Source organism: Tremella mesenterica (genome assembly GCF_000271645.1).
Source record: "Tremella mesenterica DSM 1558 unplaced genomic scaffold TREMEscaffold_22, whole genome shotgun sequence".
Taxonomy (NCBI): Eukaryota; Fungi; Basidiomycota; class Tremellomycetes; order Tremellales; family Tremellaceae; genus Tremella; species Tremella mesenterica.
Window position 1 is genome coordinate 164409 of NW_006711246.1, and position 18270 is coordinate 182678.

The following is an 18270-nucleotide window of genomic DNA, read 5'->3' on the forward strand; positions in this document are numbered from 1 at the left end:
CAGGGGTCTTCTGGACATCCCTATGGCTCATATTATCCTCCTGGACATTGATAGATAGGAGAATGCATGGACAATGACCGGAAATGACATGGTATAGCTAATAATGACATTGACAATGTAAGAGAAGAGTGAGCAATCAGAGGTCACGGGATTTCAGTAACCCTGATCAGTGGTGAGTTCATGTCCGTTGCGTGGTTGGCGTTTCAGTAACGCCGGAGGTACGCACCTGAACTCAGGATTTGTGGCAGGGTGGTTTCCAAAGCCGGAATCCCCCAAGTGGACGTCTAAAGAGAAAGAAAGTTTCTAAGGTGGCTCACCCGGAAACTGGTCACACCCCCTTACTGATCAGTCCCATGTGTCTCTAGACGTGTCCCTCCCTGTCACCTAAAGAATGTGTTGTTTATCTCTTTCTATCTCTTGTCTGTCCATTATGCAGACCTCAGCATACCCTCTTGAGGCCGCTATTCAGAGATATGAGTCACAGCAACATCTACCACCGCCCAAACGCCAAAGTCAATCGCACGAGCTTTCAGTGTCAACCAATCCACCCTATCCTACCGATTATCTGGTCACACCTCCTCTCATGAGCAATCACATTGTCACCTCCAAGACCTGACACCTGAAGAAGAAGACTGCATAGTCAATTACATCTGTCAATCTTCTCAGAGTGGTCATCCTCCATCCCCTGCTCACGTCACCGAGCTTGCCAAAAATCTTTGTCAAAACCGTCTCCTCCTTACTCCCATTCCTGCTACCACCAACATCCTCCCTATTGGGATCAACTGGCTTCAAAAGTTCAAAAATTGACATCCCGAAGGCAAAATTACCTGGTCTCATGCCATTGATAAAGCTCAAATTGATGGAAGTGAACTTACACTCATCAAGAAATGGTTCACCAAGATGTCAGCACTGTGAGACCAACATCATTATCGCCCAGAGAACATTCACAATATGGATGAGACTGGATATAATATTGGTACCACTCTATCCTCTCAAGTGATGACAATAGCAGAAGGAGATAGGAGTATCAAGGGGAAGGTAGTAAAGGCGCAGAAGGGGAGGCAAGAGTGGGTTACTGCAATTGAGTGTATGTCAGCTGTAGGTCAAGCTCTTCCCCCAATCATTATCTTCAAAGGGAAAGCCGAGTTCAACCTTTGTTTAAGTCCCCAAGATAGAGATATTGAGGGTTGGCAGTGGACAACAAATTTGAAAGGGTGGTCCAGCAACTCACTTGCTTGCTACTTTCTCAAATCACAATTCCAGCTGATGACAGTTCCGTTCAATTCATCTCAACGCGGTCTTCTTATCCTAGATGGGCATGGGAGTCATGTTAAGGCTGAGGACCGACTTCGTTAGCTTTTGCATTGAAAACTCAATAGATGTCATGGTTCTTCCTCCACAATCATCACATTGGACACAACCACCCAATACTGGTGTCTTCAGTCCCCTCAAACGACATTTGATGAAGTTCTCCCATATCGTGATCCGTCACAATACAGGTTCAATAGAGAAAGAACAGTGTGCAGCTGATCTAGTGACTGCTAGGGAGAGGGCAATGACCAAAGAGCATAATCAGTGTTGGATGAAGGAAGTCCGGTCTACACTGTCACAAAGTGTGTGACAAGTCGAGCGAAAGTCGGGGAAGGGTATTTAACCAGCGATCGGCGGTAGGGTTAACCGCCGATTAATAGGCCTTTTCGTCGCAGTGGTTAAGATCACTGTTCCGTTGGGCACTGTTATATCGTGCATATGCTGGTCAGTATGTCTCGTGACATACACCCTTTTAATCCCCATGTTGTCTATTGAATGCTTTCCACTCCCAATAAAACACCTACCCGTCCCCTTCTTCAATCTCAATCCTCAGCATCTATCACCTCTGAGAAGGACAAGCTGCTGCGAAACAGTCCAGCTATCAATGAAACACCAATCAAAAAGCCACTTTTAGACGTGACTGCCTCCCTTGAGAGTGAACGGTCGGAACGTACAAGGGCGCAGATGGAGATTTAGGAGTTGCGCACTCTTCTCAAGCCTCCAAAGCGACAGAAAGCGAGCTACAGTTTCAAATATTGGAACACATAATTTAACAGGTGGGACGGTACTTGAAAGGCTACGGGAGATTGAGGCGGCAGCGGGAAAGAGAAAACGGAAGAAAAAAGGGGGAGGAGAGGGAAGGAAGGATAGCACGGAAGGGGGAAGGTCCGGAAGCGACTACCTCGGTGACAGGGAGTACTGCAGGGATGTTAGAGGTACCGGAAGGTAACCAGGGGTCAAATACTGTTCGCCTCATTATCTTACAGGTGTAGGGTTCCGTGTGCATGCATAATAACCATTTTGGTGTGTAGCAACAGATTTGTGGCAACAGGTTCCACCTTACGTAACTGAGTTTTCCACCTCGTAATTCAAAAGTTTTTTGGTCCGCGCGGTGCTACATATTCTTCATTTCTTATCGGGAAACCAATCAAAAACCGAAGACAGCCATGTCCATAGAGAGCGCCGAGCACATAAGACGACTGGCTGAAGCGCTCAGGAAGGAGGTTGCCGAGGGTGGGACTGTAGAAGTGGATCCTGGGTTGGATTCTTCTCTGGTTCAGATCGCGACCGTCATAGGGGAAACTCTGGCATTGATCCGGTCCAACAGGTTGAAGCAAAAGGAGAGGTTGATAGTCGAGCAAAAGGCGGTGATAGCTGGGAAAGAGGGTCAGTTGGCTGAGCGGGATGAAACAATCGCCGACATGAATGAGATGTTGGAATCTCAGGAAACCAAGTTGATGAATGAGAAGGCAAAGTCGACAGAGTTGTCAAATCAGTTGGAAGAGATGACAAGGGTGAGCACATTAAATCTTTTTCTAGCTTGGTCCCTCTGGTTGGTACATGGTCGTATCATGCACGACTTTTGAACATGGGTAGATAACCCTCTCCCACCCCGGTAGATAAACCCCTCCGTTTATCATGTCTCAACACTGTCACTCGAGCTCGCCGGTTTCTCTCGTTCCTCCCAGTCTTCGTCTTGTCTCCTTTTTTTCCTTACTGTCGAATTCTCGGACCATGTGATCTATACAATATTCCAGACGTTGAATCTACGTATGGGAATTTTTTTTCTAGGGAATCATGCGACTACAGAAAGAAGTCTGTGCCCATACTCGTATCGGACGTCTACTGATCCCCTCCAGAAAAAAGAAACTTTGGCTTCCCTCTGCCGACAGTACATGGAGCCATCGGTGGAGCAGATCGCTCTTTATCGTCAGGCCATCTCTGGAGGTGAAGACCACTCATGAACGTGTGAAAAGTTGCTTTAAACTTCGTCCGACGTCACACTCCGGCCCCAAGTCATTCGGTCGTTTCTAGACTTCCTCGCCGATTCCTATATCACCACCCCCAACTCGCTCATTTAGCCTTTGGGGCTTTATCCATCTCTTTTGAGGTTTGACGGGTGAGGTGAGTGGTTATAGTCACGGACACGGTTTGAGTGATTTATAATCGTTTACACAAGTTTTGACCGCTTTGCTTGAATACCTTTCCTGACTATCAGATGTTCAGAGTTCTCAATTTCTCATCATCACGTCCGACCGGATGAGGAACCCTTTTCGACGTGTTCCCACGTAAAGGATGGATGGATGATCCATCTCCTCATTCCTTTTTCGACAACATGGTCATACCAAAATGTGGATTCAGGTGAGTCAAGCGTCTTCTCTCTCTCTCTCTCCCGACCCTTCTCGCCTCTGACGAAAGACTTTTACGAATTTTACCCTCGTGGCGATGGTGCTGACTTTCAGTCGAGTCGAATCTATTCGAGTCAATCACTGTCGACATGACATCGTGTTGTTTATACTCTCTCTACTCAATGACCGATCCATCACATCAGCTTCCCACGGGAGGGGGGGAGAACGAGTAAGGCAGGGTAGAACGAGTAAGGAAGGGTAGATAGAGCTCTACTCGTAACATCCAGGTATTAGATGGATACAATGATCTTTTGACCACTTGCTTAGCCTTGTCATATCCCCAAACCCACCCACCCCCTGCCGAGTACTTGCTACTTTTGGGTCGCAGGATGGCATGTGGAATCGACGTAGAAGGTAGATGGGATCGCTCACGTCACCGACATGATAAGAAAGCCGTGGGTGAGGTTTTAGCTTGCTGGTCGGTGATTTGGTGCATGTTCAACTATCCATGCAGCTGTCAGTCATGTCCCATTACCTGCAGAGGACAATCATTCAGAGGTTTGTAATGGAGTTTGTATGACAAGTGTTGCCGACTTGTTGCTTCTCAGGCGTAACATAACTACCTGTCAAATAGGCACGTGGTAGCCATCGCCCCCTCCAGGTCAATATAAATGGTCCTGCAGGCCTATTTTTCAACACTAATCCCACGCCGTAAGTGCTCGTTCTACAACGTCTTCACACAAAGCGATCCGATACGATGCCGAGGTTACCACCGGGACCGTATCATCTACCTCGCTCGGGGGGCGGCAGCACAGTCATCAACACCGACACGGGCAACCGACACCGTTGTCCGTTGGAAGCTCTGACGGGGAGATCACGTAAGGCCGGTCGAGGTAACGGTCGACCCATCGGTCGACCCGGTGGCCGTGATCGTGGACGTGGACGTGGACGTGTGGGCGATAGGGGGACGGAGGGTGCTGCAGGGAATCCTGTCACGGGAAACGGGGCTCGGGCTGGTGGGCAGGACGGAGAGGATGGAGGGGACGGACAGCACGAGGAGGAGGAGGAGGAGGACGCGGCGGGGGAGGTGGTGGTGGAGGATGACAGAGTCCGGAGATCGAGAGGAAAGAGAAGATTGACTCATAGCTCAACATCACCACCTCCCTCGATAGAACGTCTTCGTAGACATCATCCCTCAAGGTCTCTATCTTTCCATCCGACAACTCCCCCGTCACCAAATTTTTCCGCTTTGGGTTTGGGTTTGGCTTCACCGACGTCTCCTCATCATCAAACGCTCTTTCCGATTTCCCAACAACCTTCCCCCTCTTTTCCTCGTGGTGCACCGAGGACACTAACGAGGTCACCTATCGCTTCCCCCCACCGCCCCTTGCCGAATCACGATTTCATCTCTCCTCTCACTGGGAAAGAGGGCGTGTCTGAAAATACTGTCTCTGCCGACCCCACCATGTTCGCTTCAACTACTGCGATCTCTCCGAATCGAACCATATCCGCTTTATTGCCAGACCTCGGTGGCCTCGCCTTGGAATTCATATGAACGGATCAGTTCCCCCCCCCCCCCCCCCCTTTTTTCAGGGATTTTCCGTATTTCTCGTTATCGATTATGACATAACGACGGACGGGACCGTGGACAACATCATCATCTGTCACCACTCCCCCCTTCCCAGCTACCATAATTTCTCTCCCTCGCCTCGACTCGTTCATCCCTCAAGTTACCTAACCACTCTTTCACTTTTTTTTTATCGCCATTCCAAGTCATCTCTCCCTCTCTCATCATCACCACCGCCACCGCCCGAAGCAGCAAGCAAAGCTCGACTTGCCTCACCACGGATTCCAACTTCTCACCTGTCCCATTCGCGTGTGGACGTTTATCACGAAGAGGAGGGAAGGGACGGATTTTGGATTGTAGTTTCCGATCAGATCCATCAGATCCTCTTGAAACTCTTCAGGTTCATGGTCACCACACCACGTCAATCTTTGCTGCCTGACCTCGCATGGTGTCAGTCCTTCGCTTCCAGTTGGGCGTCTTCATCTCGTCTTTCTTACCCTCTGTTGATATCCCTCAGTCCTGCCCTAGTCGACGAATCGTTCCTGAGATCTTCTCTTGCCGCTTTCAAATACAAACCAGGTCATGATTCTGTCCCTCGGATCAAACTCGACTCGCCGCGGATATGACGACTGTTTGTTAAGAATGAAGCAAGTCTCACCGTCACGGCGGACGGTACTTTGTTCAAGACTTACATGACCTGCCCTCAAGTGTTATTCACTCTTTCGAAATTGTCATGGAAAAATGATAGTCGTGGTGGAGAAAGGAACAGTTCAAGGTAGATTAGGCATGGTCATCGAACAAGTACAAGTCACAACCCAAGTGAGTGAGTGTCTGAACGTCACGCCTCTCTCTCCACTTCGAGTATCTTGTTTTTTTTGTCTTCTTCCCTCTCTCCCTTCAGTGCCCATCGCATCTACTCCCTTGATCTAGCTCTATCGGTCTTGCTGACAAACTCACAGACGGCAAACTTGTGATTCTCTACAGGTCTTGATGACAAATTCGCAGACGGCAAACTTGTGAGCGACCCATGGTTCCCTTCCCGTCCAGAATTCCTTTCCCGTCCACCACATGTTCCGGAACACATTGTGATACCGTACACGACTCGTAAGCTGACTCATCTGCTTGTTCACTCATTGCTAAGCAGATGATTCAGCAGGATAGGTTTTTAGATAGATAAATAGGTAGATAGAATTAGCAGGATAGTAGATAGATAAATAGGTAGATAGAATTAGCAGGATAGGTTATTAGATAGATAAATAGGTAGGATAGAATGAATAGAATGCATACTCTTTCTCTTCAAATCGACTTTTACTTTCTACATTGGAGACGTTTTCGGTGCTGATCGCTACAACCGGTGGAGAGGGCTCGAATCGAACCTGCCAATTACAGACAGACACACACATCTCGGACGTCTCGCCAGTCTCGCCATGGCTGATTACTGATTGCTGCACTAATCTTGTACTAACCCACAATTCCTCACCACGGGATCTCGCCTCTGAGCAAACATTGGTTGCTTCCCTCTGAAATCCAACTTATCGCAGCCCATCTGCATATTGACAGCCATAGTGCACGCCTGCACAGACATCAATCACCATTTGAGTCCCGCCCTCACCACCATGAAAATTTATTGTTCGCCACTGCACCTATAGTGATTACACCGGACATTGTGGCTTTCTACACTTGCTTGATCCACGGAGTATCATTAGCCTGCCCACCTTGTTGAGGGCCGTTAATTCCCCTGCTCGCTACTCGTACTGTTCCCTTGCCCTTCCATCACGGACAACCACAGGCTTCCGTCACGGATAACAAACTCTCAGGTCTTCTCAGAACTTTTCTCACCGACACACCCGGCCACCATTCGACAACGAGGTGTGTCGCTCCTATTCCCAAATTCCACCATACTTGCCACGGAACACATTCCACCCGTGATCCCATTATCCCACTCGCCCACCTGTACTTGTAATAATCACGAGGTAAGGACTAGAATAGCAACGTTTCCGTGCGAAAAGACTAGAATAGCAGCCAACCCTAGAATAGCAACGATGGACTAGAATGACATCATCTCTAATGATAACCTTTTGCTTGTCTTACTCTTGATCACCTTCACCCTCTACCCCCTCCACCTCCGCTTCTTCCTCTACCTACCTCCGTTTCTTCCTCTACCTCCTCTACCTACCTTCGCTTCTTCCTCTTCCTCCTCTACCTCCTCGTCCCCCCCCCTGTCAAGACGGCTCTAGGTTCTCGAGAGACAAGGCCTTGCTACTGACTAGTGCTTAGTGTAAGGACCAGACGTCGGAATAGTCTGCGTCGATGAGCTGTGGCAATGAGGCCTTGTAGGGAACAAACCTAGTGATGAAGTGTATCGAAGAGATCTGTAGAATCGATGAGATGTATGTCAAATGATATAACTAGGAAAACACAAAATACATTCGACAAGACATTGCTGAGAAAAGACTACGTCCTATATACTAAAAAGAGCGCGGGATGATACCGATGAAGGGCGTACGTAGTTCGAAGCGATGTTGAGGTAGAATAGCAGAGAAAGAACGTTGATAGTTGCCAAGACGGAGATGTAAAAAAGGGGAGTGGTGTCAAAGGATTGGTACCAGGCGTGGTACGGAACGGAGTAAGTCCGGTAGCGGGAACATGAGACGGAGACGGGAACATGAAATGGATTACGACTACCAGGTAAGGTACCCGTGATCGCGTGATCCTGACGCTTAGACGATCTATGTAGTTCAGACAGAGGAAGACACATTCTTCGAAGAGATAACGGATAGCTTCGAATAATGAATTGTTATACAACATGAACCCTGAGTCAGTCCGGACGGGGGTCCTAGGGCCCGTCCGGGTATCATGTTGATAACTGACGCAGCGAAATTGTGATTCATGGTGTTGATTGTTCACAGTGAAATCACGTCTTAACATCTGCTTACTCTTGCTCTATTTTGCTCATTCTTGCTCGCTTCTGCAAACACTAACCATAGCTTGCATACAAACACTACTAACCACTAGAAGGGGCTAGCTCCAGCCCGAGTTGACTTCCTCATTTGTTTTCCAGGAGTTTCTAACACAGAGGCGTCATCGGGAGCGAGTTCTTGGGCTTGTGTTGCAATTAGATCCGAGATTCGTGTTCTAATGATCGCTAATTGTCCAGCAATACCATTAGGTTCGAGAATGTATCCACCTTGTGCTAGTCTGTGAGATTAAGCTCGTAAAGGATAAATACCAAACTTACCAGCTAGCTTAGCCTGATTTTCAACCGCTTTAATTGAACCCAGCTCTTCACAAAGAGAACCAAGGAACGCTCGCTCGTCTACTTTGATCTCTGCCTTACTAACAAAATCACATCGTGTTGATGTACCAAGTGCCACACACTCACAGCACGCACCAGTAGGTATCTCACCTACGGTCAAACATCCAAAAGCACACGAATTTGAGCGATTTTGACGGCCTTGACACTGAGAGCAGGACAAAGAACCAGTTCGTCGCCAGACATTAGGGCTAACGGCGTGATTAAACGCCTCTCGATGGTTTTTTAGCTACATATGTTAGATCCAAAACTCTACTTATGAAAACAAAATAAAAGACTAACTTTCGACGATTCATTGGGCAGGATAGCTACCTTCGGACTCTTCTTGTCATCTGGGATTCTAATGACCGAATCTACGTTGGAATCTGGCCACTTTCGCAGGGATAAGCCGACAATTACGTCCCACGTATATTGTGCGTCAAATTCTACATTATATAAGCTTAACCAACAAAATACTAACGTAACTAACCAGCAACCGTATCTCCAAACTTCATTGGCATACCACGACGAGTTTTAGGCTGGTTTGAAGGTGTCACGGCCGTCAAACATCTACTCTCTATCAGACCGACGGTCGACAAACCTCGGATAACTTGACGCTTCTAAGTCGATGTCTCACCCAACCAGGAGGGCGCAGACGTCCAAAGGAGTGTAACTACGGCGTGCTTCGGCGTAGTTACTCTAACTGGGGTTTTGTTCTACTGATGGCGATGTATCTTGATTTGTTTATAGCTATCTCTATCTGTTTTTCACTACTGACAACAATCAAGGATTGCTGAAGAACTTCAGCGATCTTCTCAGCTAATATCATTTACTCCTCCTAGATCTTCACCCAACCCTCTCGCGCTTAGACGTATTTCAACGCTCTTTGTCCAACTTCCCCGAGCCCCGGCCGTTCTTCTCCATCCTTCGACTAACCCCGCCTTACATCGCCGCACTTCTGCTCCCATTCTCCCTACCTAGCCTAACTCCGTCTAACTTCGCCGTACTTCTGCTCCCATTGTCCCTACCTAGCCTAACTCCGTCTAACTTCGCCGCACTTCTGCTCCCATTCTCCCTACCTAGCCTAACTCCGTCTAACTTCGCCGTACTTCTGCTCCCATTGTCCCTACCTAGCCTAACTCCGTCTAACTTCGCCTCACTTCTGCTCCCATTCTCCCTACCTAGCCTAACTCCGTCTAACTTCGCCGTACTTGGTCTCAGATGTCCTGAGTTACGTGAAGAGTAAAGAGGTTAGGGCGTGATGGGGGTTTTGATGGTCAAAGGAGGGTCATTGTTGGTGGGATAATCGAGGTGTCACGACGTAGTTCGTGACACCTGGGCTTATTCGAATTTCAATACTACATGGATTTTGAAATCGAATTGAATCGACACGGATGAACGTACAGGGTCGATTCCTTCTCAGACTGTCTTGTAATGACTGTGAGAAACCCTAGAAGTGTTCTGACAGCCCTGAGTTGTCTCAGGCACGAGCAGTAACACACACCTGGGCTTATTCGAATTTCAATAGTACATGGACTTCGAAATCGAATTGAATCGACACGGCGGAACGTACAGGGTTGATTCCTTTTGAGACAGTCTCAGAATGCCTGTGAAAAGCCCTTAAATCAGTTCTGACAGCCCTGAGATCCCTTGGGCACGAGCAGTAACACACACCTGCGCTTATTCAAATTTCAATAGTACATGGATTACGAAATCAATTAGAATCGACACGGCTGAACGTACAGGATTAATTCCTTTTGAGACAGTCTCAGATTGGGCCAAAGTAGGTGTCTGAAGTGGAGTGACAGCCCTGAGATCCCTCAGTCACGAGCAGTAACACACACCTGGTCTTATTCAAATTTCAATAGTACATGGAATACGAAATCAATTAGAATCGACACGGCTGAACGTACAGGGTTGATTCCTTTTGAGACAGTCTCAGAATGCATGTGAAAAGCCCTTAAATCAGTTTTGACAGCCCTGAGATCCCTTGGGCACGAGCAGTAACACACACCTGGTCTTATTCAAATTTCAATAGTACATGGATTTCGAAATCAATTAGAATCGACACGGCTGAAGGTACAGGGTTGATTCCTTTTGAGACAGTCTCAGAATGAGCCAAAGTCGGTGCCTGAAGTGGACTTACAGCCCTGAGTTCCCTCAGTCACGAGTGGTAACACGTACCTGCGCTTATTCAAATTTCAATAGTACATGGATTACGAAATCAATTAGAACCGACACGGCTGAACGTACAGGGTTGATTCCTTTTCAGACAGTCTCAGAATGGGCCAAAGTAGGTGCCTGAAGTGGACTGACAGCCCTGAGATCCCTCAGTCACGAGTGGTAACACGTACCTGCGCTTATTCAAATTTCAATAGTACATGGATTACGAAATCAATTAGAATCGACACGGCTGAACGTACAGGGTTGATTCCTTTTGAGACAGTCTCAGAATGCATGTGAAAAGCCCTTAAATCAGTTTTGACAGCCCTGAGATCCCTTGGGCACGAGCAGTAACACACACCTGGTCTTATTCAAATTTCAATAGTACATGGATTTCGAAATCAATTAGAATCGACACGGCTGAAGGTACAGGGTTGATTCCTTTTCAGACAGTCTCAGAATGCCTCTGAAAAGCCCTTAAATCAGTTTTGACAGCCCTGAGATCCCTTGGGCACGAGCAGTAACACACACCTGGTCTTATTCAAATTTCAATAGTACATGGATTACGAAATCAAGTAGAATCGACACGGCTGAACGTACAGGGTTGATTCCTTTTGAGACAGTCTCAGAATGCCTGTGAAAAGCCCTTAAATCAGTTCTGACAGCCCTGAGATCCCTTGGGCACGAGCAGTAACACACACCTGCGCTTATTCAAATTTCAATAGTACATGGATTACGAAATCAATTAGAATCGACACGGCTGAACGTACAGGATTAATTCCTTTTGAGACAGTCTCAGATTGGGCCAAAGTAGGTGTCTGAAGTGGAGTGACAGCCCTGAGATCCCTCAGTCACGAGCAGTAACACACACCTGGTCTTATTCAAATTTCAATAGTACATGGAATACGAAATCAATTAGAATCGACACGGCTGAAGGTACAGGGTTGATTCCTTTTCAGACAGTCTCAGAATGCCTTTGAAAAGCCTTGAGAACAGTTCTGACAGCCCTGAGATCCCTCAGTCACGAGTGGTAACACGTACATGCGCTTATTCAAATTTCAATAGTACATGGATTACGAAATCAATTAGAATCGACACGGCTGGACGTACAGGGTTGATTCCTTTTCAGACAGTCTCAGAATGCCTGTGAAAAGCCCTTAAATCAGTTCTGACAGCCCTGAGATCCCTTGGGCACGAGCAGTAACACACACCTGGTCTTATTCAAATTTCAATAGTACATGGATTTCGAAATGAGAATCGACACGGCTGAAGGTACAGGGTTGATTCCTTTTCAGACAGTCTCAGAATGCCTCTGAAAAGCCCTGAGAACAGTTCTGACAGCCCTGAGATCCCTCAGTCACGAGTGGTAACACGTACCTGCGCTTATTCAAATTTCAATAGTACATGGATTACGAAATCAATTAGAATCGACACGGCTGAACGTACAGGGTTGATTCCTTTTGAGCCAGTCTCAGAATGCATGTGAAAAGCCCTTAAATCAGTTTTGACAGCCCTGAGATCCCTTGGGCACGAGCAGTAACACACACCTGGTCTTATTCAAATTTCAATAGTACATGGATTACGAAATCAATTAGAATCGACACGGCTGAACGTACAGGGTTGATTCCTTTTCAGACAGTCTCAAAATGCCTGTGAAAAGCCCTTAAATCAGTTTTGACAGCCCTGAGATCCCTTGGGCACGAGCAGTAACACACACCTGGTCTTATTCAAATTTCAATAGTACATGGATTACGAAATCAATTAGAATCGACACGGCTGAACGTACAGGGTTGATTCCTTTTGAGACAGTCTCAGAATGGGCCAAAGTAGGTGCCTGAAGTGGACTGACAGCCCTGAGATCCCTCAGTCACGAGTGGTAACACGTACCTGCGCTTATTCAAATTTCAATAGTACATGGATTACGAAATCAATTAGAATCGACACGGCTGAACGTACAGGGTTGATTCCTTTTCAGACAGTCTCAGAATGCATGTGAAAAGCCCTTAAATCAGTTTTGACAGCCCTGAGATCCCTTGGGCACGAGCAGTAACACACACCTGGTCTTATTCAAATTTCAATAGTACATGGATTACGAAATCAATTAGAATCGACACGGCTGAACGTACAGGGTTGATTCCTTTTCAGACAGTCTCAGAATGCCTCTGAAAAGCCCTGAGAACAGTTCTGACAGCCCTGAGATCCCTCAGTCACGAGTGGTAACACGTACCTGCGCTTATTCAAATTTCAATAGTACATGGATTACGAAATCAATTAGAATCGACACGGCTGAACGTACAGGGTTGATTCCTTTTGAGCCAGTCTCAGAATGCATGTGAAAAGCCCTTAAATCAGTTTTGACAGCCCTGAGATCCCTCAGTCACGAGTGGTAACACGTACCTGCGCTTATTCAAATTTCAATAGTACATGGATTACGAAATCAATTAGAATCGACACGGCTGAAGGTACAGGGTTGATTCCTTTTGAGACAGTCTGAGAATGGGCCAAAGTAGGTGCCTGAAGTGGACTGACAGCCCTGAGATCCCTCAGTCACAAGTGGTAACACGTACCTGCGCTTATTCAAATTTCAATAGTACATGGATTACGAAATCAATTAGAATCGACACGGCTGAACGTACAGGGTTGATTCCTTTTCAGACAGTCTCAGAATGCCTGTGAAAAGCCCTTAAATCAGTTTTGACAGCCCTGAGATCCCTTGGGCACGAGCAGTAACACACACCTGGTCTTATTCAAATTTCAATAGTACATGGATTACGAAATCAATTAGAATCGACACGGCTGAACGTACAGGGTTGATTCCTTTTCAGACAGTCTCAAAATGCCTGTGAAAAGCCCTTAAATCAGTTCTGACAGCCCTGAGATCCCTCAGTCACGAGTGGTAACACGTACCTGCGCTTATTCAAATTTCAATAGTACATGGATTACGAAATCAATTAGAATCGACACGGCTGGACGTACAGGGTTGATTCCTTTTCAGACAGTCTCAGAATGCCTGTGAAAAGCCCTTAAATCAGTTCTGACAGCCCTGAGATCCCTTGGGCACGAGCAGTAACACACACCTGGTCTTATTCAAATTTCAATAGTACATGGATTACAAAATCAATAGAATCGACACGGCTGAACGTACAGGGTTGATTCCTTTTGAGACAGTCTCAGAATGCCTCTGAAAAGCCCTTAAATCAGTTTTGACAGCCCTGAGATCCCTTGGGCACGAGCAGTAACACACACCTGGTCTTATTCAAATTTCAATAGTACATGGATTACGAAATCAATTAGAACCGACACGGCTGAACGTACAGGGTTGATTCCTTTTGAGACAGTCTCAGAATGCATGTGAAAAGCCCTTAAATCAGTTTTGACAGCCCTGAGATCCCTTGGGCACGAGCAGTAGAACACACACCTGGTCTTATTCAAATTTCAATAGTACATGGATTACGAAATCAATTAGAATCGACACGGCTGAACGTACAGGGTTGATTCCTTTTCAGACAGTCTCAGAATGCCTCTGAAAAGCCCTGAGAACAGTTCTGACAGCCCTGAGATCCCTCAGTCACGAGTGGTAACACGTACCTGCGCTTATTCAAATTTCAATAGTACATGGATTACGAAATCAATTAGAATCGACACGGCTGAACGTACAGGGTTGATTCCTTTTGAGACAGTCTGAGAATGGGCCAAAGTAGGTGCCTGAAGTGGAGTGACAGCCCTGAGATCCCTCAGTCACAGGTGGTAACACGTACCTGCGCTTATTCAAATTTCAATAGTACATGGATTACGAAATCAATTAGAATCGACACGGCTGAACGTACAGGGTTGATTCCTTTTGAGACAGTCTGAGAATGGGCCAAAGTAGGTGCCTGAAGTGGACTGACAGCCCTGAGATCCCTCAGTCACAAGTGGTAACACGCACCTGGGCTTATTCAAATTTCAATAGTACATGGATTACGAAATCAATTAGAATCGACACGGCTGAAGGTACAGGGTTGATTCCTTTTCAGACAGGCTCAGAATGCCTCTGAAAAGCCCTGAGAACAGTTCTGACAGCCCTGAGATCCCTCAGTCACGAGTGGTAACACGTACCTGCGCTTATTCAAATTTCAATAGTACATGGATTACGAAATCAATTAGAATCGACACGGCTGAAGGTACAGGGTTGATTCCTTTTCAGACAGGCTCAGAATGCCTCTGAAAAGCCCTGAGAACAGTTCTGACAGCCCTGAGATCCCTCAGTCACGAGTGGTAACACGTACCTGCGCTTATTCAAATTTCAATAGTACATGGATTACGAAATCAATTAGAATCGACACGGCTGAACGTACAGGGTTGATTCCTTTTCAGACAGTCTCAGAATGCCTGTGAAAAGCCCTTAAATCAGTTCTGACAGCCCTGAGATCCCTTGGGCACGAGCAGTAACACGCACCTGGCCTTATTCAAATTTCTATAGTACATGGATTACGAAATCAATTAGAATCGACACGGCTGAACATACAGGGTTGATTCCTTTTCAGACAGTCTCAGATTGGGCCAAAGTAGGTGCCTGAAGTGGAGTGACAGCCCTGAGATCCCTCAGTCACGAGAGGTAACACGTACCTGCACTTATTCAAATTTCAACAGTACATGGATTACGAAATCAATTAGAATCGACACGGCTGAACGTACAGGGTTGATTCCTTTTGAGACAGTCTCAGAATGGGCCAAAGTAGGTGCCTGAAGTGGACTGACAGCCCTGAGATCCCGCAGTCACGAGTGGTAACACGTACCTGCGCTTATTCAAATTGCAATAGTACATGGATTACGAAATCAATTAGAATCGACACGGCTGAACGTACAGGGTTGATTCATTTTCAGACAGTCTCAGAATGCCTCTGAAAAGCCCTGAGAACAGTTCTGACAGCCCTGAGATCCCTCAGTCACGAGTGGTAACACGTACCTGCGCTTATTCAAATTGCAATAGTACATGGATTACGAAATCAATTAGAATCGACACGGCTGAACGTACAGGGTTGATTCCTTTTGAGACAGTCTCAGAATGCCTGTGAAAAGCCCTTAAATCAGTTCTGACGGCCCTGAGATCCCTTGGGCACGAGCAGTAACACACACCTGGGCTTATTCAAATTTCAATAGTACATGGATTACGAAATCAATTAGAATCGACACGGCTGAACGTACAGGGTTGATTCCTTTTGAGACAGTCTCAGAATGCCTCTGAAAAGCCCTGAGAACAGTTCTGACAGCCCTGAGATCCCTCAGTCACGAGTGGTAACACGTACCTGCGCTTATTCAAATTTCAATAGTACATGGATTACGAAATCAATTAGAATCGACACGGCTGAACGTACAGGGTTCATTCCTTTTGAGACAGTCTCAGATTGGGCCAAAGTAGGTGCCTGAAGTGGACTTACAGCCCTGAGTTCCCTCAGTCACGAGTGGTAACACGTACCTGCGCTTATTCAAATTTCATTAGTACATGGATTACGAAATCAATTAGAATCGACACGGCTGAACGTACAGGGTTCATTCCTTTTGAGACAGTCTCAGAATGCCTGTGAAAAGCCCTTAAATCAGTTCTGACAGCCCTGAGATCCCTTGGGCACGAGCAGTAACACACACCTGGTCTTATTCAAATTTCAATAGTACATGGATTACGAAATCAATTAGAATCGACACGGCTGAACGTACAGGGTTGATTCCTTTTGAGACAGTCTCAGAATGCCTCTGAAAAGCCCTGAGAACAGTTCTGACAGCCCTGAGATCCCTCAGTCACGAGTGGTAACACGTACCTGCGCTTATTCAAATTTCAATAGTACATGGATTACGAAATCAATTAGAATCGACACGGCTGAACGCGCAGGGTTAATTCCTTTTGAGACAGTCTCAGATTGGGCCAAAGTAGGTGCCTGAAGTGGACTGACAGCGCTGAGATCCCCCAGTCACGAGTGATAACACGTACCTGCGCTTATTCAAATTTCAATAGTACATGGATTACGAAATCAATTAGAATCGACACGGCTGAACGTACAGGGTTCATTCCTTTTGAGACAGTCTCAGAATGCCTGCGAAAAGCCCTTAAATCAGTTCTGACAGCCCTGAGATCCCTTGGGCACGAGCAGTAACACACACCTGGTCTTATTCAAATTTCAATAGTACATGGATTACGAAATCAATTAGAATCGACACGGCTGAACTTACAGGGTTGATTCCTTTTGAGACAGTCTCAGCATGCCTGTGAAAAGCCCTTAAATCAGTTCTGACAGCCCTGAGATCCCTTGGGCACGAGCAGTAACACACACCTGGTCTTATTCAAATTTCAATAGTACATGGATTACGAAATCAATTAGAATCGACACGGCTGAACGTACAGGGTTGATTCCTTTTGAGACAGTCTCAGCATGCCTGTGAAAAGCCCTTAAATCAGTTCTGACAGCCCTGAGATCCCTTGGGCACGAGCAGTAACACACACCTGGTCTTATTCAAATTTCAATAGTACATGGATTACGAAATCAATTAGAATCGACACGGCTGAACGTGCAGGGTTAATTCCTTTTGAGACAGTCTCAGATTGGGCCAGAGTAGGTGCCTGAAGTGGACTGACAGCGCTGAGATCCCCCAGTCACGAGTGATAACACGTACCTGCGCTTATTCAAATTTCAATAGTACATGGATTACGAAATCAATTAGAATCGACACGGCTGAACGTACAGGGTTGATTCCTTTTGAGACAGTCTCAGAATGCCTGTGAAAAAGCCCATAAATCAGTTCTGACAGCCCTGAGTTCCCTCAGTCACGAGTGGTAACACGTACCTGCGCTTATTCAAATTTCAATAGTACATGGATTACGAAATCAATTAGAATCGACACGGCTGAACGTACAGGGTTCATTCCTTTTGAGACAGTCTCAGAATGCCTGTGAAAAGCCCTTAAATCAGTTCTGACAGCCCTGAGATCCCTTGGGCACGAGCAGTATCACACACCTGGTCTTATTCAAATTTCAATAGTACATGGATTACGAAATCAATTAGAATCGACACGGCTGAACGTACAGGGTTGATTCCTTTTGAGACAGTCTCAGAATGCCTCTGAAAAGCCCTGAGAACAGTTCTGACAGCCCTGAGATCCCTCAGTCACGAGTGGTAACACGTACCTGCGCTTATTCAAATTTCAATAGTACATGGATTACGAAATCAATTAGAATCGACACGGCTGAACGTACAGGGTTGATTCCTTTTGAGACAGTCTCAGAATGGGCCAAAGTAGGTGCCTGAAGTGGAGTGACAGCCCTGAGATCCCTCAGTCACAGGTGGTAACACGTACCTGCGCTTATTCAAATTTCAATAGTACATGGATTACGAAATCAATTAGAATCGACACGGCTGAACGTACAGGGTTGATTCCTTTTGAGACAGTCTCAGAATGCCTGTGAAAAGCCCTTAAATCAGTTCTGACGGCCCTGAGATCCCTTGGGCACGAGCAGTAACACACACCTGGGCTTATTCAAATTTCAATAGTACATGGATTACGAAATCAATTAGAATCGACACGGCTGAACGTACAGGGTTGATTCCTTTTGAGAC

General features: G+C 46.4%; 4 protein-coding genes across 4 annotated transcripts; 3 read left to right on the top strand and 1 right to left on the bottom strand.

The window, feature by feature from the left end:
- Positions 1 to 1806: 1806 nt before the first annotated feature.
- On the top strand, positions 1807 to 2303 carry TREMEDRAFT_70521 (uncharacterized protein; the record flags this gene model as incomplete). The annotated part of the gene is made up of 3 exons (XM_007008475.1): positions 1807 to 1981; positions 2052 to 2196; positions 2228 to 2303. The coding sequence occupies 3 exons, from the start codon at positions 1807 to 1809 to the stop codon at positions 2301 to 2303; spliced, it is 396 nt and encodes a 131-aa protein (XP_007008537.1).
- A 174-nt stretch (positions 2304 to 2477) lies between these two features.
- Positions 2478 to 3160, top strand: TREMEDRAFT_66431 (uncharacterized protein; the record flags this gene model as incomplete). Its single annotated transcript, XM_007008476.1, has 2 exons — positions 2478 to 2825; positions 3125 to 3160. The coding sequence occupies 2 exons, from the start codon at positions 2478 to 2480 to the stop codon at positions 3158 to 3160; spliced, it is 384 nt and encodes a 127-aa protein (XP_007008538.1).
- A 1256-nt stretch (positions 3161 to 4416) lies between these two features.
- TREMEDRAFT_66432 (uncharacterized protein) lies at positions 4417 to 5214 on the top strand (the record flags this gene model as incomplete). The annotated part of the gene is made up of 1 exon (XM_007008477.1): positions 4417 to 5214. One exon carries the CDS (start codon positions 4417 to 4419, stop codon positions 5212 to 5214), a length of 798 nt encoding a protein of 265 aa, XP_007008539.1.
- A 3023-nt stretch (positions 5215 to 8237) lies between these two features.
- TREMEDRAFT_66433 (uncharacterized protein) lies at positions 8238 to 9486 on the bottom strand (the record flags this gene model as incomplete). Its single annotated transcript, XM_007008478.1, has 6 exons — positions 8238 to 8419; positions 8465 to 8542; positions 8609 to 8768; positions 8822 to 8964; positions 9009 to 9138; positions 9352 to 9486. 6 exons carry the CDS (start codon positions 9484 to 9486, stop codon positions 8238 to 8240), a joined length of 828 nt encoding a protein of 275 aa, XP_007008540.1.
- Positions 9487 to 18270: the final 8784 nt, after the last annotated feature.